The following is a 20294-nucleotide window of genomic DNA, read 5'->3' on the forward strand; positions in this document are numbered from 1 at the left end:
AATATTAAAAATCACGTTGCAATTTGGTCTAATTATTTTAAACTAATTTGCAAAGTCTTTTCAACCAAAAAATGCTCACTAGGTTTAAAAAACAGTAGAGGTGTAACACCGGCAGGTGATTAGAAATACTAACAGCTGTCTCAGCTTCTCCAGACCAATCAGTTAATATGTAGATGTGTTATGGTTGAATTATCATGTTCATTTGCCGTCTTTTTATTTTTGAAACTACTACTACTGTGAGGGGAGAATACTTGAGCTCTGAGCAAATGAAAAAAAACGTTTATCGATATACATCAAACGGTTAAAAGGTGTTTGTACAAAACGTTTTTAGAACTTTAGTTCTAATGAGGAAAAATAACCCTCACATTATCGTGTTAAGAAAGGAGTGCTGCGTGAGTCAAGGATCATTATTATGTGTCCTCTGGTTTACTCACAATCACGCGTAAGCGAGGCCGCGTGCACGAGGGAAGCTCAGGTGATGATCCGCGTGAATACGCTCAGGATGCTGGTGACAGTGAACAGGTGTGTTCATGGAAGTTTCTCGCAGCGTGTTTTCTGTCAGCAGCCTCGTGAGAAAAACAAGACTTTGTGTCATAAAATGTTCAAATAACGGATTGACTTGCTGAGCATGCGACCTCTGTATCCATGGCAACTGCAAAGTTTGGTGGCGTTTGTTGCACACGCTGCCTTCAGGAACTATCTAAAACTGTGTAGTTAAAATGCCTATTGTTTGAATAGGGAGTAACTTAGTGGCTTAAATTGAACATCAAGGGCTCACAGAATATGAAAGCTTTGGCTATAATCTATGTTTTTAATCGGGGTAGACATGCTTAGAAACACACGCCCCCTCTCCTGGCTCACGCAAACACACACGTAAGAACGTTAAAGGTGTGCAGTTTACGCGGAGCCTGAACGCCGCACATGAAAGTTCTCGCTGTCGGGGAGCTCTCAGCTGAGTGGGAAGTCACGTGTGGAAGCTTTCTTCCAAATTATCTCATGCAAATGTTATAATACACACAAGTATGCCTTAACCTTTAGCAAGCATTAATGGAAGACGCAACAATACAAGAACAATGCATTTAAATTAACTTGTTTGAATAGAAACACGTTTTTATTTCTGTTTGCAGGGAAAAAAAGATGTTCTCTTGTCAATAACCCTTGTCAATTATTTACATTGTGTTGTGTAAATATTTAGGAATAATCAATAGGGCAATGGGACGCCGTACACGTGTTATTGGCCTAACCTTACCTATGTCCAACAGCCGTGTGATGGCCGGGTGCGCGCGCGTTTGCTGATGGCGGATTTTTGTTAATTTTTTTTATTTAACTCGCTCAAGGCAATTTTAACGTTTCCACTGAACAACCCGTTTTGTGCCCGACCCGCTTCTCCCCCGCCACACCACCCCCACCTCACGCACACACAAACGCGCACCAGCCCCCACGCGCGCGCACACACACACACCGAGCAAAAGCCCCCGTCCCGCGCCGCAGCAGTTCGACAGGAACATGGGAGCCGCAAGACACGTCGGCCCGGTGCTGCTGCTCGTCGGCCTGCTGGGGCTCCACCACGCCTCGGGTTTCTGGATCGTCAACGTGGTCTTCCCGCCCAACGCCAAATCCCGACCACCGAGCAACAGCACTCCTCCGCTCGTTATCGGTAAGCTACGGCTTGTTCACACCTTTAAGGAGACAGCAGGGGGGCCCCGAAGGCTCCACGCAGGGTGCGTGGCCCCTGGTTAATGTCAATATATTGGAAAAAGTACTCTGCAATGCCGTGCCGACAGATTTAACGTTGTATACCTTTTCCTTTGGGGTTGTTGGTCACTGTGCTTTTTGGTGTGGTATTGCAGCATAGGGGGTCAGTGCATGGCAGTAGTGGGCCGGGAGGGGCTAGGCCATGGTGTATTAATGTCCCAGTGGGGTCACGCACACACTGTACAATGTACGTTTGGTCCTCTATTGTACTCTCTGCTTCCTGTTAATCCCCAGCTCTCTAGCCCCCCCCCACCCACACACACACAATTCAACATTAGGAGATTTACTGTCTCTGACCACATGAATTTGGCCTTTCAACGAGTTCTGGACAAGATGCGTCACATACCGACGTTCCTGATTCGGGCCTATATTTAAAATAAATAAACAATTTGATTCTCGATCTCTTGTCATTAAATCACTTTTTGAAACCATGACAATGAGTGAAATCAGAACCAGAGTCAGACTACCCCAGTGGGTTTAGTCTTTTTGAGATTTTAATGAATTGACATTGTGTGCCGAGGGCCTATATTGGAGATTTAAAGCCACAATTCGCTGAGATTTCATTCATGGCAAGCAATTATTACTTGTATTGACGTCTAAATACACCTTCTGCATAAAGCTCTCTTATGGCACTAACTAGGGCAAATTATCTTTGCATTCTGGGTAAATTGGGCCTTCTTTTTAAGCTACGTTCCTTCAGTTTGCAAAAAATATTTTTGCATTCTGGATAAGTTCATTGTGGGCCTCTGGTATACGAATAGAAATGGCCCTTTAGGGAACTGCGACTCTAATCAATCAATGTGTGAAAGAATATCAAAGTACAAAATTAATATATAGTGAAATGTGTTGTGGACAGATGGCCTTCAAATTATAACATGCTACAAAACACAGCAGCACTGTCTCTGTGAAAACAAAAGAACACACATACTAGTTGTTATAAAAGGCTAGGAGATATATGTATATCGTAATCCTCATTTAAATCTGTGTCTGTTTGAGACTGATTCTTTGAGCAAAGTTTAACAGTCAAAGTTAAGGATTATTTTACATTAAAGAGAGGTGTTGTGTAAGCTGCCGTTATTTGGAATGCAATCTTGTTGTTTATTTTACGATGACACATGGGGACGGTTTCTCCTCCCACCTCGTATGACTCATTGTTTGCAGCCAGAAGGTCATTGTCCATATCAGTGACCCACGCTGTCCACCACAGAGGAACTCCTAGCCAAGGGATTCTACGTATTGCAAAGCAGCGGGATCATCCGACAAAACACAGTCAGAGAAATTGAATATTGGAGTTGGGTTAGGAAGGGATCAAAGATAAGATTGTATCACCATTTCCTATTTTCATAGCTGTCCCAAAGATTTTACAGAGTCAAAGTTGAATTTTAATCTCAGTGTCCCATTTATACAGTGCATGGTGCAACAATGACCTTTGACCTACAGCACTGGTGACCAACCTTTCAACTGGACACTTTCCGCACAGCTTCCATGTCTCTCAAAGAGGAACATTTGGTGTCTTTTACTGTCACCTTTAACCCCCGACCCACGTGACCTTTCAGTGCGCACCTCTCAGTGTGACTCATTGATGTGTGTGTGTGTGTGTGTGTGTGTTCATGTCCAGTGCCTGGGAACTTGGGGAACCGTCTGGAGGCAAAGATAAACAAGCCGGCGTTGGTCAGCTGGATGTGCTACAAGAAGACAGCACACTGGTTCCCCCTGTGGATTGACCTCAACATGTTCATGCCTATAGGTATAGACTGCTGGATTGATAACATTAGGTAACGTTGACTTCACTTTAATGTCTGTGTCATGAATCACCTTGAAGTATTTAGTGTAAACATCTTAGATATTCCTGTCTTGGTCATCGCTACCAAACATTCCCAAATGTGAAAGGGAATGAAAATCCCGCCCCGATCAATTAAACTGTTTTTGGTCCAGATTTTGAGTCACATTCTCAAATGTTTTTAGTGCATCTGGACTGACACGAATGTTGGTTTTGCATGCAACAGACTTGTGTACAACAGGACGAGTCGGCGATCGTCCAACTCACCAGGGGTGCAGGTGCGGGTGCCGGGGTTCGGGCAGACGTATCCCATTGAGTTTCTAGACTCTAACAAACTGGCCGGTGAGAAAATAAAGATGCCTCTGGTGTGCTTTGTTGAATTATATAGAAATGAGAAAATATTTCATTAAAGCCATGTTATCTAGGAATTTGTCCCACTCAATGCAAAGGCACTGTGCTTAATTCCTACTCTGGATTTCTTTGAGTATCTTAGATGCACTTTGGTCATGCTCAGCCGCTTTGCAACTGGTAATGCTGATTCAGCCGTCTGATACTATTGACTGACTGTCTGCTACTTGTTTTTTGCAGGTTATTTTTACACAATGGTGCAACATTTGGTCAACGTGGGCTATACCCGGAACGAGACTGTCCGAGGAGCGCCATATGATTGGAGATTGCCTCCTAGTAAGTCCCAAAACTACACAAGCAACATGCACCCTGGCACAGTAACTGGCTCATTCAAATAACTGTATGTACAGCATTTATAGCTTGTTTTGGCTTAGAAAGATAAAGGGGACAAGGGGGGAACAAGGAGGTTAAGGGGCATTTTTAAGAGGTAATATCCGGTGTAGTTGCTATTTGGTTTCCCTTTCTCTAGGATATATCTGGAATAAACAACAGTATGACACAGAAACAATTATATGTGTGACTCATGAAGGGCTCCCAAAAAGTGATTTAAAGCTCTAGTGATTATTCTTTTTAGGACAACTACATTGATGTCTTTGCCACTTCTGGGGCAGCAGAATAAGCTCTAAACACAACATTCAAATACTGTACCATTGCCGCATGTCAAGTTGCCATGGACCACATGTTAGCAAGAGCAGAGCTACGTTAGCCTTCACTTAAGATTGTTTTGGGTCAGCTGATGTACAACTGAAGTCTTATATTCACTCTCTTTAGGCCACTACTAACTTTGTGCTGCATAAGATTAACCGCTATCGGCTAACTTACAGATAATTATTCACCCAGGCTCATTATTTTTGATAGTTGGCAGAGCAAAATGGGGTCAAAGTGGCCAGTGGGTGAAGAAAATGCAACATTTAGCAGCTAAAATGTGTATTTTCCCCTGAAGAAGCAGGTGGAGACCAAAGCATAGCAAAAAGCAACGTGAAAAAACATGTATAAACTGCTATGATGTCAGCCACACAATAACATTGTGGTGATAGGACATATTGACAATGTGTGTAGATTACCAACACTTATGTATGGCCCCTTCCTCCCACAGATGAGAATGAGGAGTATTTCACAAAGCTACAGGAGCTGGTTGAAGAGATGTACGAGCGGCACCAGAAGCCCATCTACCTGCTGGGTCACAGCATGGGCTGCCACTATGTGCTGTACTTCCTCAACCACCAGCCGCAGGCCTGGAAGGACAAGTACATCAGGGGCTTCATTTCCCTGGCAGCTCCGTGGGGGGGTGCTGTCAAACCCCTCAGAGTCTTGGTGTCAGGTACATTCAATAGAATAAAGCACGAGGCTCCTTATCATTCGGATTCATTGTTATCCACATAACCACTTCTCAGGAACATCCACCTGAATTAAATTCTGGCTTCTGAAATCTGCACATGCAACTGCTACTTATTTATTCTTTCCCTGACGTCCCAGGGGATAACGATGGCATCCCGCTGATCTCCACTATCAAGATCCGCCAGGAGCAGAGGATGGCCACGACTAATCCCTGGATGCTGCCGTCTGAGACTATTTGGCCAAAGGACCACGTGTTCATCTCCACACCGACCTTCAACTACACCAACCAGGACTACCAGCGCCTCTTCACGGACATCGACTTTGAGGACGGATGGTAACGTGATCGCTTCACCCGCCTAATGCTTTCGGAATTTGAATGATTTACAGAAAGGTGACTTAATTATAGCAGTATCAGTTGTGCTACTGAAGGCACTTGATAACCTGCTCAATCACGTAGATTACAGCAGTTGGCAGCAGATAAGTATGGAGTGTCTGCATTCATGATAGATAATGCTGTAATACATGTATACAATGTATATAAATACACCGCCCATATTCAGAAACTGCCTTTAAAAGAGCTGTCAAGATTTCCGTATGGTTTCAGTGCTGAGCTTTTCAGCAGGGGGAGCTTAGAGATACAGGCGGGAAAGAGGGGCTTGTCAGACTGAGGGTTAATACAATTATACTCAGGCACACAGTATGAGGACAATACAATTACAAGTGCATGTAAAACAACAAGACATAAGAAATGAGTTTGAACCTGGGAATGTTTTTTTTATCTAGAGGTCAATTATGATATCTGAAAAAAACATGTGGAGGAGTCATATTTTAGACCACAGAACCGACATTTTAACCAACTTTCCTATACACTCCAGAGGAGGCAGTATGAAATCTGACAGATTGACCACTTTAGTCTGTTGGCTGGGGCTGATCACCCAGGACCTCAGGTTTAAAATTTCAAAAAACCTTATAGTCCAACAATGTGGAGACTGTGGTGGCGTATCAGTGGAGTACTTGTTTAAGGTATACCAGGAGGTTCAATAGAGCGAGCTGCACAGTCACATGATGATCCTCTGAGGCGTCATCAACGGAAACCAACCCTTTCACAAGAAGCCCCGTGATCCACTATCAAAGCAACAAGTGAACATTGACTGTAGTGGCTTTAAAGCGTTGGTTCTTGTCCTGCTCCTTTTCACAACCCAATCACGCCGTTGTCGGTTCCAGGCACATGTGGGAGGACACCAAGAACCTGACCGGGGATCTCCACCCCCCTGGCGTCGAGGTGTGGTGTATGTACGGCGTTGGGATTCCGACTCCGGTGACGTACGTCTACGACGAGGAGTTTCCCGACGTGGACCCGGTGGACTTTGTTTACGCCGACGGGGACGACACGGTGGACAGCTTCAGCATGAGCCTCTGTAAACGTTGGCAGGGCCAACAGGAGATGCCCGTCCACGTCACCGAGTACCGAGGGCTGGCCCACTTGGACATAGTGTTCAGTGAACAGGTGCTCAATAACATCCAACGTATCCTGGAGGGACATTCAGACACGCCCAGTGAGATTGACCTCCGGTTTAAGGGTGAATAGGCAAGAGCCTTTAAAAGTGGAGAAAATTAGAAAAAAAGACACCGATTGATGGATTCTCTACATAGCCGACCAACTCTTTTGTTCAATGTTGTCGTATTTCTTTCAATGTTCATTCAGGCCACTTCAAATATATTAGTACACTATCAAAATTACACAATCCCAAGGTTTAATTTGAGGGACGACCCCTTCATTAATGCTTTCAAACACACTTCATGACCCATATCATATTTCGTAGGTAGTTCAGAGGAGTGTAATGGAAAGTTTAGAGGGACCTCGCCAGTTGCCCATTTTTTTATTGTTTTAAGGTCGAAACCATTATTTCTTCAAGGCTATATATATTTTCTGTATGAAATATTGTTGAATAAAACATCCCGATTTACACGCACCGACCAGCGATGACAATGTGCCCTGTTCTGTGAATGCCAAGTGTACCCGACTGTTTTGACCGATAATAAAGCATCTTATTCGACAAAAGTGGCACGTGTGTGGAGTTTAAACGCGGCGCTTTGATCTCTCGGGCTTGCATGTGCGGTCGATGACTCCCGACTCGATTGCGGAAGTTGCGCTGTGTTATCTGCGCCACGTGACCGTCTCCTTCTTATTCCGCCGGCTGTCCTCGTTCCCCCCCCCACCCCCCCCGGTTACATTCCAACAACGACTTCTGCGACGGAGGAGCGCATGGCTGTTTGTTTATGAGACATCTGGAGCCATGGCGGCGTGGCAGCGCGTAACCGCCCTCTCTCCGCTGCTACGAGTCGGCTTGTGGTGGTGGTGGTTGTTGTTGTTGTTGTCGTCGTCGACGGCTCCGAGCAGTGGGATCCCGCTGGACAAATGCCTCGGCGACAAGTCCTGTCAGCCCGCGAGACCCCCCGTGGTTCTCGGTAAGTGTCTTCATCTCCCCGGTGATTAAGTGTCTTCATCTCCCCGGTGATTAAGTGTCTTCATCTCCCCGGTGATTAAGTGTCTTCATCTCCCCGGTGATTAAGTGTCTTCATCTCCCCGGTGGTTGTGTAGTAAATCATTGCGTAACCTGAGTTGTTGTTGCCGCCGCTCGACAGCTAGCAGCTACACGGCGCGATGTGGAAGATGGACCGAAGTCACGGACCAACGCGTTTAACGTCTCGCGTGTCTCGTAAATCTCAACACATTTCAAATGAGGGGAGAAGTCAGACATGTTCGTACAAGCTGCGCATACGTCGTTTATGTTGCTACTTTTCCAAAATGTTTGGCCTGTCGTTTTTTAATCATCAAGAAACGATTAAAAAGGAAGAACTCGATGTTCCGTGTTGTTGTTCTTTTTTTTTAATTGTTTCTTGATGATTCATTTTCGCTTAAAAACGATGCGTTTTTAATTGGTCTAATGTAACAGGTGTTGTGAAGGGCATCGTGAGGGAAATATAAAGCAAAGAAACGAAATCACACTAGTGTTGACATGTATTTGCGGGATCAGCAAACTGTGTGTGTGTGTGTGTGTGTGTGTGTGTGTGTGTGTGTGTGTGTGTGTGTGTGTGTGTGTGTGTGTGTGTGTGTGTGTGTGTGTGTGTGTGTGTGTGTGTGTGTGTGTGTGTGTGTGTGTGTGTGTGTGTGTGTGTGTGTGTGTGTGTGAGAGAGGGAGAGGGTCTGTTGTTTACAACCAGAGCACTATAACTTCCCTGATCATGTGACCATTGGTAACAGAAAATTACTCTATTAAGCCAACCAAGTTCCCAGGACAAGGTTGCAATTTAGACTGTTGAATCCTAACCCTGTTTTTTTAAACCATTTTACCCAAACAATACAGGTTATGAGATGTATTATATATACTGTAATACCTATCAAAAGTTCATATGCAATTCCTTTTTCTTCTTCACACTCCGTTATTGACAGGATTGGTTTAATAGGATAGGCCATGTTGCTACTTGACCTGCAGTGACCTCTTGCTGTGAGTTACTTTGATTGATAGGAGCAGTAAAGGTGACTTATCTCTAAACAATACCTACTCAACATCGGAAGACTTCTGTTCCAAACCAAGGCCTCTCTAATTGTTTAAAGTAGTTTTATTGTATGAAACTCTCACACACACTTTAATGTGTCATTCAAAATAGGTGTTATCGTTCCTTCCATCTTTCTTCAGGTAGATGTCATTGAGTGGACGTTATGTGCTAATCACAATATAATTAAAAATAACAATAATTGTATCAGCGTGTTTGCTTTTGTAATGTTGTGATAGACTGACCGTGACGCAACAAAAAGGGCAGATTTTTCACTTATGTACTAACAGCTGCAAGAGAAGAACTCGCTGTTGGAGGATCGAGTCTGAAGCAACAAGATGTCTTAAGCAAGAGTTGTTTCACAGGAAACTATACCAGCGGGAGAACATTCTGTCATTTGGTGCCGTTTAGTCAAAAGAAATGTAGAAAATGAAAGCATTAAAATTCAACCGCATCACTCAAGATTTTTTATTTTTGCATTTATCTACAATTTCTTTTCCCCGTCACATTGAAGTCAGCAATATTTAAATTTGCACAAAGCACTCGTATTGTTATGTAGCATTATCTGCCTGTGAACCTTCTTTTTTATTTGTATTTAAGATTGTATTTTATATGCTATTGTTAATTTAATTGTAGCTTATTATATTTTGTTCACTTCCATTTATGCACCACCCACCACCTCTTACAGCCAACATACTTATTTACATACTGAAAATGATTGTTTCTGGTTTTGATTCCGAATGTCTAATTCAATTCAGGCCTTGAAAAACCTGATGCTGAAAATGTCCATAAGCTGTTTTCCTGTTTAGAAGTGTATGTGCTTGATACAAAGCATCAATTCATTCGTCCTTCAACAAAGCACACATAGCAGAACAAAAACATTGTCCATAAAAAAATGGTGAATGTCAAAACAAAAACAAAATTAAGTGCAACGGTGCTAAGCATGTGTTGAATGTGTTACTGGCATTACACTGTTCAAGTACCTGTGTACATGCTGATCGTCGCTAACACGGCTCCTGTTTCAGTTCCGGGGGATCTGGGAAACCAGTTGGAGGCAAAGCTGGACAAACCCAGTGTGGTCCATTACATCTGCTACAAGAAGACCGACTCCTTCTTCACTCTGTGGCTCAACGTGGAGCTGCTGATCCCACTGGCCATAGACTGTTGGGTGGACAACATCAGGTATCGTAATCATGAACCATGACACGGGTTTCTGATGCTTTTGCAAATCACATTCTCCTCCGCTGTCTGTATGACATAAGGGAGTTTGGTAGATCGGGGTCAACGACCTGGTTGACATTGTTGACCTACGTCGAAAATACTGACTTTGGACTCTCTATCAGCGAGGTACGGGTGGAAACAGGATAGAGGATTGATTTTTTTCCGTCTTTGACAAAGTCATCTTGACTGATGCTCCTCTTATGAAACAAAGGCAGCAACGTGGGAAGACTGGCAGGTTATGTGAAGGCCGTTGATTAGACTGGCTCGCATGGCAAAAAAACACATTTTGTAATGCAGCCACACAGCAGTTGAGATCAGAAAATCAACTTTTAACAAAAGGTGGGTGGGAAAACCGAGATTAGATTGTCCAATAATCTTTAGGCAAAGTTCGGCAATCCATCAAAAGTGTCCGTGACCTATCCGAAGCAAGCTAACCTTCATTTACCAGTCTTGTCAGACTATTCCTAAATAGAATCCATCATGTGATGGACATGAGTCACACTACAGGACTTTTCGTGTGCACTGCAGGAGCGCCAGGCGAAATGGGCTTGGCGCGGTGTAACCGAGCAAGGCGGTTTCAGTTAAACTTTCTGCTTTTGGGGGGATTTGCCCGTTGCGTTGTGGAAGCATTTTCTTGCAAATGTTCACTTCTGCTTGTCAGAACCCAGACGTGTGCCATCACATCTGCGAGGACTTTGTAAAGTTAGGGAAGTGGTCACCAATGCGGTTGAGGTAGAATGAAGATTTGAAATGGGAAGCGGTCCTGTTTCCAAGTGCTAAAAGCTATGCGAGTGTTTGTGGGTTACCTCGGATACAGAAGTGACGCTGGTCAAATGGCGGGTTTGTGTGTTTGCAGGCTGATCTACAACAGGACCACACACAGCAGCTCGTCCCCGCCGGGTGTGGAAATTCGCGTGCCAGGCTTTGGACAGACCTACTCGGTGGAGTATCTGGACCCAAGCAAACGCAGTGTGGGTGAGTAAAACCAAACTGCAGTGGGAGCAAGCTGTCCTCACTATCCACACTAAACGAGTCCTCCCAAACACTGACCAAAAGGAATTCCCTGATGTGTCGTTCTCCTCTCCTGCATGTCTCCTAGGCATGTATTTCTTCACAATAGTGCAGGCAATGGTCGGGTGGGGCTACACCAGAGATGATGACGTCAGAGGAGCTCCCTATGATTGGAGGAAAGCACCCAGTAAGCAGCCGCACACACACACACACACACACACACAATCAACCCCTGACCATCGTCCTCACCGACTAATTAGTCCTTGCATGCAAAACCCCAAAATACACCTGTTAATTCTTCTGGTTTTCACGCGTCTCGTGAGATGATGTCACTGCTAATTTTGTGTAATTGCTCCGCTCACCAGAAGTATGACAAACGTGAGACACACAAACGGATGCATTTCGACTAAACACATCTAAAAGACATATTGTTCCTCTTACATGTTGGGGAAGTCAAAAGGTGATTTATTTGTATTTTTTTAAAGGCCCTCCCGTTTACCATTTTCATCCAAAGTACCATTTCATGCAACAATTATTCCAATTATCATTGGGAGTGAATCACATTGTGTGTTCCTTGTTATGTGTATTGAGTCTCTCTGGACATTTAACTGCAAACACACACGTGGAGTTCGTAAACCTTCTCTCTGGTTCTCAGTTCATATTTGTGCCCCAGAATAATGATCTCATGAGTGTATAACATGAGACACTCAGCTCTTTGTCCTCGATACAAGACAATCCACAAGTACAATAAATCAGCTGGTCTGTAACTGTTACATAACTGGAAAGTGTTTGAAATATTCATCACCATCACAACACATTATGTCACATAGGGCACATATGTGCCCTTAGAGGAGTGGTTCCCAATCTTTGATGGTATAGGAACATTCAAGGGCCCAGCCCACATGGGTTGCATTCATGTTATATAAACTCTATGAAATATTAGTTTTTCTTTCTGAAGTAGGATCATATTATCGTATATACAACTGTGGACTTTTCCACTCCATAGTTGACTATTTATTTTTCTTCTTAAAAAACAAAAGTACCTAAATTTCTGTGCAACCAGAAAGCAAACAACATATTTAACAGTAGGATCATGTTCTTATTAATATTATAATATTCACATGTTCATGGTGGGGTTTCCAAGTCTTGTCAATTAAGTGGGCTTCATACTGTTCCGGCAGTATTTCGCGGATATGCCCTGTTCTATTTCCATACTTTGACCTTTTTGTGCCGTCACGTCGCCCGTTTGATTTGCAGTCAGAAATCTCTCTCATGACGGTTCCACTTGATTTATTTTAATTTAATTTTTGTTTCTTCAGGTTCAACCATATACTATAGTGCCCTATTTTTACAAGTTGTTTGTAATTGGAAAAAATAAAATGATACCAAATACAGTGTGTTTGGGATTGTTGCGCCCCCCCCCCCCCCCCCCCTTCCCCCCCTTTGTAGCTTCCATCTCAAATCAAAGAGGGGGAGGGATGTAGTTTTCTCATTTTCTCTGCTGTTCTGTCTTCTTACCAGATGAGAATAAGGAGTACTTCTTGGCGCTGCAAAAGATGATTGAGGATATGGCACACAAGGCTGGGGGGCCCGTGGTGATCATCGCTCACAGCATGGGGAACATGTACACTCTGTACTTCCTCAACCAGCAGCCACAGGCCTGGAAGGACCGATACATCAAAGATTTCATTTCCCTAGGAGCGCCGTGGGCGGGCGTGGCCAAGACCCTCCGCGTGATCATCTCCGGTAAGAGGTGGGGCCGGTCTGATGCCCTTTATCTTTTGGAATAGACAAACATGGGTCGTCGCCCCGGCTTCACCAGCCATTCTCCGGACAAATCGGTCTTCCCGACAACTGAGGAAAAAGTAGAAAGAAAAGTAGAGCTGTAGAGAAGATCATCTTCTCCTTATTTCATTTCATTTAGGGAAGATATGCTTCTCCTGCAGAGCATGATATATTTCAGGCTGAGAGAAGAACGTTTTCTGGTTATTCTACGTGAATCACTTTCAGCTCCAAAGTGTGAAAACGGTGAAAGGTCAGGACGGAGTTAACGTTTTTAACTAAGAGCGGTCGTATGTGTATTTTAAAACATGACATTGGTTACCAACGTCACGTAACTTACGCCAAGATGTCATGTTTATAGCACATTAAATAACATTTATAGGTAGATATTCGAGTGAATTCTATTGATTTAACCTTGCATTTAAAAGTGAACCCTTAAGGATGCTGAGACACAGCTTTGGGTTCCCTGCCCCAGCCATAAAAAAAACACCTGCCACACTTCCCCCTGGTGAACGGGACTGTGCGCCACGTTGTGTATTTGTGTGGCAGGTGTCACCGGGCATTACAGAGAACTGCTCTCACCGCTGGTTTTTGGGTCTGAGGCTGAAAATCCTTAGTTCTCCCTCAACAGTTTCTTTTGTCTGCCCACAGGTGATAATAACCGCATCCCAGTGATCAGCTCACTGAAGATTCGCTCCCAGCAACGTTCCGCTGTCTCCACCACCTGGCTGATCCCCCACGCCAACTCCTGGCCCAGAGATAAGGCATGCGTGTGTTTTGGATGACCCATTTTAGTTCAAAGATAAGGGAGGAAAAGAGACTTTCTCTGTTAAGTGATGACATTCTCACCGGCCCGGATTTTAGGACAGAACATCAATTTGCAAATATAATGACAAAGAGGGCAACCAGCACGTTACCAGCTCAAGAGCCAAGTGTGTCTTTTGAGAGATGACAAGATGGCAAAAACTGATTTCTAAGGAATGCCTCAATTCTAAATGAAGGTGAAGGGGAACTGGCATACTGCACTAGCAGTGCTGATTATTGATGTAAATCACAACACGCTGGAGTAATACACATTAACAAAAATCTTTGTTTTCCTAGAATGAAACATTTGTCATCTTTTTTAAAAACTCCAGGTTTGCAAAAAAAACAGTAAAAGTGGTAACTTTTTTTTTTTCCCCTCTCCGCCCGTCCTCAGGTGTTTGTGCAGACACCCACCACCAACTACACCGTGCTGGACTTCAAGCAGCTCTACACGGACATCGGCTTCGAGGACGGCTGGTGGATGCGTCAGGACACGGAGCCACTGGTGGCCGACCTCACGCCGCCCGGCGTCTCCGTCCACTGCTTGTACGGCAGCGGCGTCGCCACGCCCGAGGCCTATAGGTACTCGAAAGACTTCCCCGACGCGGAGCCCGCGGTGGTGCTGGGCGACGGCGACGGGACGGTCAACCTGTGGAGCGCCGTCCAGTGTCGGCGGTGGGCGGGGCGGCAGAAGCAGCCGGTGAAGCTGCTGGAGCTCCCGGCCAACGAACACGTGGACATGCTGCTGAACATCACCACCGTGGCTTACCTCAAGAAAGTGCTGTTCCCCCCGTGATCTCCACAGCAACACACACACACACACACACGCAGGTGTAGACTCCTCTCTTCTGTCGCTCTTAAAACCAACTGCCAAAATGTTGCCCTGTGCGTCTACGTTGTTTAGGAATAATTATTGCAATTGTGTGTTTTTTAAACCATTTTATAGCTGTAATTTTACAAATATTGCATTTTAGGTTGTTTTCCATTTTGGGTAAGCCTGAATACAAAGATATTTATATTGGTCTGAGCTTTTAATTAACCCCCTGAATTGACCTATTCAGAGATCTCATGCTACAGGACGTGTGTTTGCAGAAGTCCAAAAGCAGGGATGCAGTGTATGAGCCACGTTCCTGACTAATTAATAAAAGTCAATGTTGTGAACTGATTTCTGGACACTGTTTACACTAATGTTGTTACAGCAGATACTGTTTTTATGCCTTTCCCAGTGTAACTCTGTGTTGCATGCGGTCAAGTTGCAATTCATTGATGGTCCGAGGGCTTGGTTTGAGTTGTGTTGAGCATTTTTACATTTTAAAGTGGATTTTAGTCACGTGAATAAATGGATAAAGTCCACTTACTCGCATATCTGTCATTTTAAATCACAGACCTGCAAGGTAGATTTGTTGCTGCTCTGCCTGTCTCCATTTTTCCCCCCTTACCCACGTCAGCACATAATGATGCGCACATGCTGCATGCACACATGAAGATTTTGTCTAACAAATAATTTGCATTGATGCAGCAGGTTGTCAGAATAAGACTTATTTTTTATAACTGAGTAATATAATCCCAATCCCCTCATCATTATAAATTGAATACAAACCAGGGCTTTTTATATGCAACAATTTACTAGCCATCCTCCTCACACACGTACTTGAAACGACCTAAACTTTTGCCAGGTTGTGTTTTTCCTCTCTTTCTTTATAATGTAATATAATACTACAAAGAGGCTCCCCAGGGAGGTTTACCTGCACAGCCATTAAGGAAGAGGCTCCGGGGAAAACCCAGGACTAGGTGGAGAGATATCGCCTTGGGATCCCCCAATTAGAGCTGGTAGATGTGGCCTGGGAAAGTGAAGTTTGGGGTCCCCTGCTGGACTAGTAGCCCCTCCTGCAGGATAGCCAAAGCAAGACGGGCAGCCATTAAAACAAGAGGTACAGAAGATGTTGGGCCTTCCAGCCACTCAGGGTTAAGTGGATGGTTGCAGCTGAACAGTGTTTACGTCCCGGACCATTGTTGGTGGCTTGTTGCTCAGAGTTTTGCAGAAGGCTTAATTGAGGGTCCATACCGATTGGCTGCACAATCGACCCTTATAAATCTTGGACGACATCACACAAGGGGCCGTGCAGGGAAAAGAGGCATTTGGCTCTACCACCAGCCTCGGAGTGAGAGTCTGAGACCTGTGGCTGGAGGCCTGTTTGGTTTGGACATTCTTAGTCACTTAGTCAGTTTTTTGTAGTTAAAAAACAAAAAAAATCGTACTTATTGTTTGCCCTTTCCTGGTTGTCAGTTACTTCCTTTATTTCGCTTGCGTTGCCTGATCCTAGCAGGACGTAAAAGGCCTTTCAGCACCTAAAGGGGACCCTGTGTTCACAGTGGGTACTGTTGACCCCTAACTTCAGCAGTGAGATGATTGTGCAGACGGATGCCTCAGAGGTGGGAATAAGGGCAGTAACCTCCCAGGAAGGTACATAGAATAGAACATAGAATATAAATGACAGGAATATAAATCAGTCAGAAACTCCACACAAGAGAACAAGGATAGGTCTGGATAGAAAAAGCTCTAGCCATTGGAACGCGTGCACCTCTGGGGACGCCACTTCACTCTCGTCACCAACCATGCTTCCCTAATCTGGGAATTAATGGGCAATAAAAAAAGAAACTACTGCGAAGATAAGATGGTTTATCCCTGATTTACAAAGTTCAATTAGTTTGGGGAACGGGCTAATAAACGTTATCTGTTGTTTTATTAAAACATTACTAGATACCGTCCTCTGCCTCTTGACTGCTGCGCAGCTATTTTTATTGAGTCTTCAGTGCAATCCTGTTAAAATATAGTTATATATCTATATAGATATATATATCTTTAAATAGATATATAGAGATCAAATACCAATTTCTTCACACTTGAAGAAATGAGATATTTGCACTCCAGGACAGTTGAGCCTTGGGATTTAATAAACACTGTAACTACATGGCCTGTGTTAATGCCATTAAGGTAAATTATAAACCACTCTGCGAGGATTCAAAACTGCAGACTTTTGCATGTCGCCCGTACGAGAAAAAGACACCTCCCTGAACGCTGATCACACCTCGTGGCATCAGTACCGTCCCACGCAAAAGGAAGTACAAAACTAGTTGCAACTTTATTCATTTACAGTATTAAAATACAATTCATATTTTTAAAATAAGCTTTACCACAGAGCCTTAATCATCTTTGTTTCCAGCTCTTGCAGGTTTAAAGTTTTTCAACATTTACAAAGTAGTAAAGGTCGAGTAATAAGAGTGTCAAATTTCAGGGCTCCAGAGGGAAGCGGAAGGTCTTGTTTCCTGTCCTGCAGCGCAGCTCCACGCAGTCCAACCGCAGCAGAAATGGTCCCTCTTCGTGGTCATCAACCACTCTCTTAGCAGTCAAACAACAGAGACACATGAACGCAAATCAACTGGCCAGGTCACTGACTATTGAACTGCAGTTACTGAGTTTGATGGTTTAGCCAATTTTTTTCACAAAACTGCCTTTTTTCCTCTTAAAAAAAAAAATGGACTGAGGACCAGTCAAGACGTCCCCGTACCTGCATCTCCTGAAGGCACTGCCCCAACTGTGCGGTCAAGTCTCCCACACACCAGGCCAGACTCACATGGAAAGATGGTTCCTAGAAAACAGAGCAGAAGGAACATTAGTGTGAGCACTGCTTCAGGTTAGTAGATTTAATACAAAACATTAATATATACTCATTCACTAACTGTTGATTATTTCAACAGCAAATCATTTATGTGAAAACACACATGTCCTTTTTATTCAAAGAAATTCAACAAAAGAGAAAGACTAAACTCAAACAAGTCAAAAACAAAACAAATTGTAGCACTCTAATTGGGCTTATAATAGTGCTTATTTATAGCAAGTAAATCGGCTTAAAAAGCTAAACTACATGTAATGTAAAAGTCCTGCTCTGGACCTCAGAGGAGTGTTTGTGAAAATGTGTTGATCAGTAACCTTATAAAATGTCTCCAGACGAAACTCCTTCATTGTTCTGTCCACTGCTTGGACCAGGTCCAACAATGGAGCATGACCGGTACACACTTCCATCCCCAGGAATGTCCTGGAGGGGTAACCACACTGTAACAATATATGTACACACCCACGTACACATGTTCACACACACACATACATATGGCTACATCTACAAAGAAAGAAAGGGAGATGATCCAAGGCCGCCTCTTACCTCGTCCTCTCATCATTACTGTAGAGTCTCAGTCTCCCTGCCGAACAAACAAACCTGGCAACCACAAACACAGAAAGAACGACATTCGCAACCTTCTGATGAAACTTTTACATATTTTTCAAGGTGATCCACGAGGATGCCGCCGCGAACACCTCACCTTGAGATAGTTATAACTACAATATAGTTATATTTACCTCTTGTTTCTCAATGGCTGGCAAACACTGGTGTTAAGCAAGGTGTGTGTGGAGAGTGGGCGACTGAAATGTTGAAAAATATCAGCTTTTCCTCTTGTGTACGGGTTTATTTGAGCGAACCTCTTGCAGTGCACCAGGCCGGCCCTGAGGCTTCGGTTAAAGGGCTGGATCCAGTGGTGTCGGAGCACCACCGTTTGAGACAGGCTGAGGTGGAGCTCCTCTTGTGGGGTCCAAACCGCACCGTGGGCCCCGGCTATCGAGAGCAGCTCCTCCAATAGCTCCCCAAACTCCTCCTCGGGATGGTCTGAGGTGCAGAAGACACAGGGAGAATGATCCAATGTGGGCTGAATATTTCGTAATTGATCATTTAGTCATCAGCAGGACAGTGTGTGGGCCTTACATGGTAGATAAACATAGGTGGCCCAGTTGCCTCTTTCATGTTTGAAAGAGCGGACGCGTCCGCCATGAAGAGAGCTGTCTTCAGCCTGAGAGCCCACATCCTCTGGAAACATGTCCAACAGGATACCAGGAAGAGGCAGCCTGATGCAAACACAGCCCGATAAAGCATGCTCCTTCAAAGAAACCCGCTTGAATAGATTTACCGTCAATGGTTGTCTGATGTTGATTTTTAGAATCAACTGTATTAACTCGTGATCACATGCTGCAATAACCGGAAATGTGTTTAGTGTCCTCACATATCTTGGTCAACCGACGCTTGAATTTTAGTGCACGTTTATGCTGACATTTACGGTATTAAACACGTAACCGGGAAAAAGGCTATTTAAATAGTAAATTCCGGACAATGATAGAAGCGTGTATGTACCGGACCTCTCTGATTACTCGTGTACTACTAGGATGATGAATATGAAATATTTTTACTGTACAAATTTGGAGATCTAAAAGCCATTTAGTAGTTCAAAAACACCATTTCTACATATTTGAGCTGCAATAAAAACAAATTTAGCAATAGTTCCAGGCAAAGACCAATGCAATTGTGTTAAGGACCTCTGTGACTACGAGGATGATAAATATGAAACATTTCTACTGTACAGATTTAAAAATATCTTCAAAGTAAAAGTCATATTTTTGTATGTTCAAAAGCACCATTTCTCCACATTTGGGCTGCAATCAAAACAACACAAGTTCAAGGCAAAAACCAATGCATGGGTGTTGAGGACATGCAAAAATATCAATATTTCTTGGAGGAAATCTCCAAATCTTTCAAATTTTTATATTCATCATGGTAGTAGTCGGAGAGGTCCTTAACACATTTGCATTGGTCTTTGTGTTGAACTATTGAGGAATCTGTTTTTATTTCAGTCCAAGTATGGAGAAATGGTGTTTTTGGAACACGCAAAAACAAGGCTTTTACTTTGAAGAAATCTCCAAATCTGCACTGTAAAAATGCTTCATATTAATTATGGTAGTAGTCGGAGAGGTCCTTAACACCCATGCATTAGTGATTGTCTGTTTTTATTGCAGTTCAAATATGGAGAATTTATCTTTTTGAACTTGCAAAAATATGACTTTTGATATGGGGCTTTTACTTTGGAAAAATCTCCAAATGTACAGTAAAAATATGGCATTTATTGTACATGAGTAGTCAGACTGGTCCCTAACCCACATACTTCAGTCATTGTCCAGAATATTTGATTAAATAGCTTTTATTCCGGTTACTTGCTAAATCCCGTAAATGTCAGCATAAACGTGCACTAAAACTCAAGCGTCGGCTGAGTTGACCGCAGTGCTTCACTCAGGCTTCATAAAGCCACGCGCGCACATACAAACCTAGTTTTAGAAACCTGTTCTTCAATTTTGTGTTTCTTCCTCGCCGGGCTGGCATTGCCACCTCCATCTTGCTCTTGACACTTCGGAGAACACCTTTTGATTCGGTCGGTCGCCGCCTCGCTGTCCTCCTCCGAGCTGCTGCTGCTGTAGCCGACCAACATCCTGGGACCAGTTTGTGACATGCGCGGAGGGCGTTACTATTATGGCCTCACATAACGAATTGTGCCGAAAGAACACAGAATAATTAACACAGATATTTAGTTATATCATTTGTTTTGGTCACTGCTTCAAATCGCATTTCCCACCGCGGCAAACATCCAGCCGCCGTGCCCTACACGCAGCGCTTCGCTTCCGGTGTAAACAGTCGTGTGTAACGAAAATATGTGTCCCATTGAAACACAGGTAGACATGGATTTATTTCCACTTTAACATATC

At 43.8% G+C, this 20294-nt stretch overlaps 3 protein-coding genes across 4 annotated transcripts; 2 read left to right on the forward strand and 1 right to left on the reverse strand.

The window, feature by feature from the left end:
• Positions 1 to 1258: 1258 nt before the first annotated feature.
• lcat (lecithin-cholesterol acyltransferase) lies at positions 1259 to 7238 on the forward strand. The gene is made up of 7 exons (XM_037451263.2): positions 1259 to 1657; positions 3374 to 3530; positions 3762 to 3877; positions 4124 to 4219; positions 5040 to 5264; positions 5420 to 5615; positions 6506 to 7238. The coding sequence occupies exons 1-7, from the start codon at positions 1507 to 1509 to the stop codon at positions 6867 to 6869; spliced, it is 1305 nt and encodes a 434-aa protein (XP_037307160.2). The 5' UTR covers positions 1259 to 1506; the 3' UTR covers positions 6870 to 7238.
• Positions 7239 to 7375: 137 nt separating this feature from the next.
• Positions 7376 to 15010, forward strand: pla2g15 (phospholipase A2, group XV). The gene is made up of 7 exons (XM_037451264.2): positions 7376 to 7750; positions 9865 to 10021; positions 10917 to 11035; positions 11160 to 11258; positions 12593 to 12817; positions 13505 to 13617; positions 14052 to 15010. The coding sequence occupies exons 1-7, from the start codon at positions 7405 to 7407 to the stop codon at positions 14451 to 14453; spliced, it is 1461 nt and encodes a 486-aa protein (XP_037307161.2). The 5' UTR covers positions 7376 to 7404; the 3' UTR covers positions 14454 to 15010.
• A 1283-nt stretch (positions 15011 to 16293) lies between these two features.
• On the reverse strand, positions 16294 to 20250 carry usb1 (U6 snRNA biogenesis 1). 2 transcript variants are annotated; one of them, XM_037451269.2, is made up of 8 exons: positions 20165 to 20250; positions 19860 to 20021; positions 18472 to 18611; positions 18192 to 18375; positions 17878 to 17931; positions 17649 to 17754; positions 17227 to 17307; positions 16294 to 17057 (listed from the first exon to the last, which is right to left on the reverse strand). In XM_037451269.2, the coding sequence occupies exons 2-8, from the start codon at positions 20018 to 20020 to the stop codon at positions 16950 to 16952; spliced, it is 834 nt and encodes a 277-aa protein (XP_037307166.2). In that variant the 5' UTR covers position 20021; positions 20165 to 20250; the 3' UTR covers positions 16294 to 16949. The 2 variants fall into 2 exon arrangements, with proteins under 2 accessions (XP_037307166.2, XP_037307164.2); XM_037451267.2 differs by having other exon boundaries at positions 19860 to 20220.
• Between the last annotated feature and the right edge of the window lie 44 nt (positions 20251 to 20294).

The sequence above is a fragment of the Pungitius pungitius genome, chromosome 6, assembly GCF_949316345.1.
Source record: "Pungitius pungitius chromosome 6, fPunPun2.1, whole genome shotgun sequence".
Classification (NCBI taxonomy): Eukaryota; Metazoa; Chordata; class Actinopteri; order Perciformes; family Gasterosteidae; genus Pungitius; species Pungitius pungitius.

Coding starts and splice junctions, on each gene's coding strand:
- lcat (XM_037451263.2), top strand. CDS start 1,507: ATGGGAGCCGCAAGACACGTCGGCCCGGTGCTGCTGCTCGTCGGCCTG. Junction 4,220..5,039: donor TGATTGGAGATTGCCTCCTA/GTAAGTCCCAAA, acceptor TTCCTCCCACAG/ATGAGAATGAGGAGTATTTC. Junction 5,265..5,419: donor CCTCAGAGTCTTGGTGTCAG/GTACATTCAATA, acceptor CTGACGTCCCAG/GGGATAACGATGGCATCCCG.
- usb1 (XM_037451267.2), bottom strand. CDS start 20,041: ATGTCACAAACTGGTCCCAGGATGTTGGTCGGCTACAGCAGCAGCAGC. Junction 18,376..18,471: donor CACCTATGTTTATCTACCAT/GTAAGGCCCACA, acceptor TCTGCACCTCAG/ACCATCCCGAGGAGGAGTTT. Junction 17,058..17,226: donor AGTGCCTTCAGGAGATGCAG/GTACGGGGACGT, acceptor TTGACTGCTAAG/AGAGTGGTTGATGACCACGA.
- pla2g15 (XM_037451264.2), top strand. CDS start 7,405: ATGACTCCCGACTCGATTGCGGAAGTTGCGCTGTGTTATCTGCGCCAC. Junction 10,022..10,916: donor TGTTGGGTGGACAACATCAG/GTATCGTAATCA, acceptor GTGTGTTTGCAG/GCTGATCTACAACAGGACCA. Junction 11,036..11,159: donor CCCAAGCAAACGCAGTGTGG/GTGAGTAAAACC, acceptor CATGTCTCCTAG/GCATGTATTTCTTCACAATA.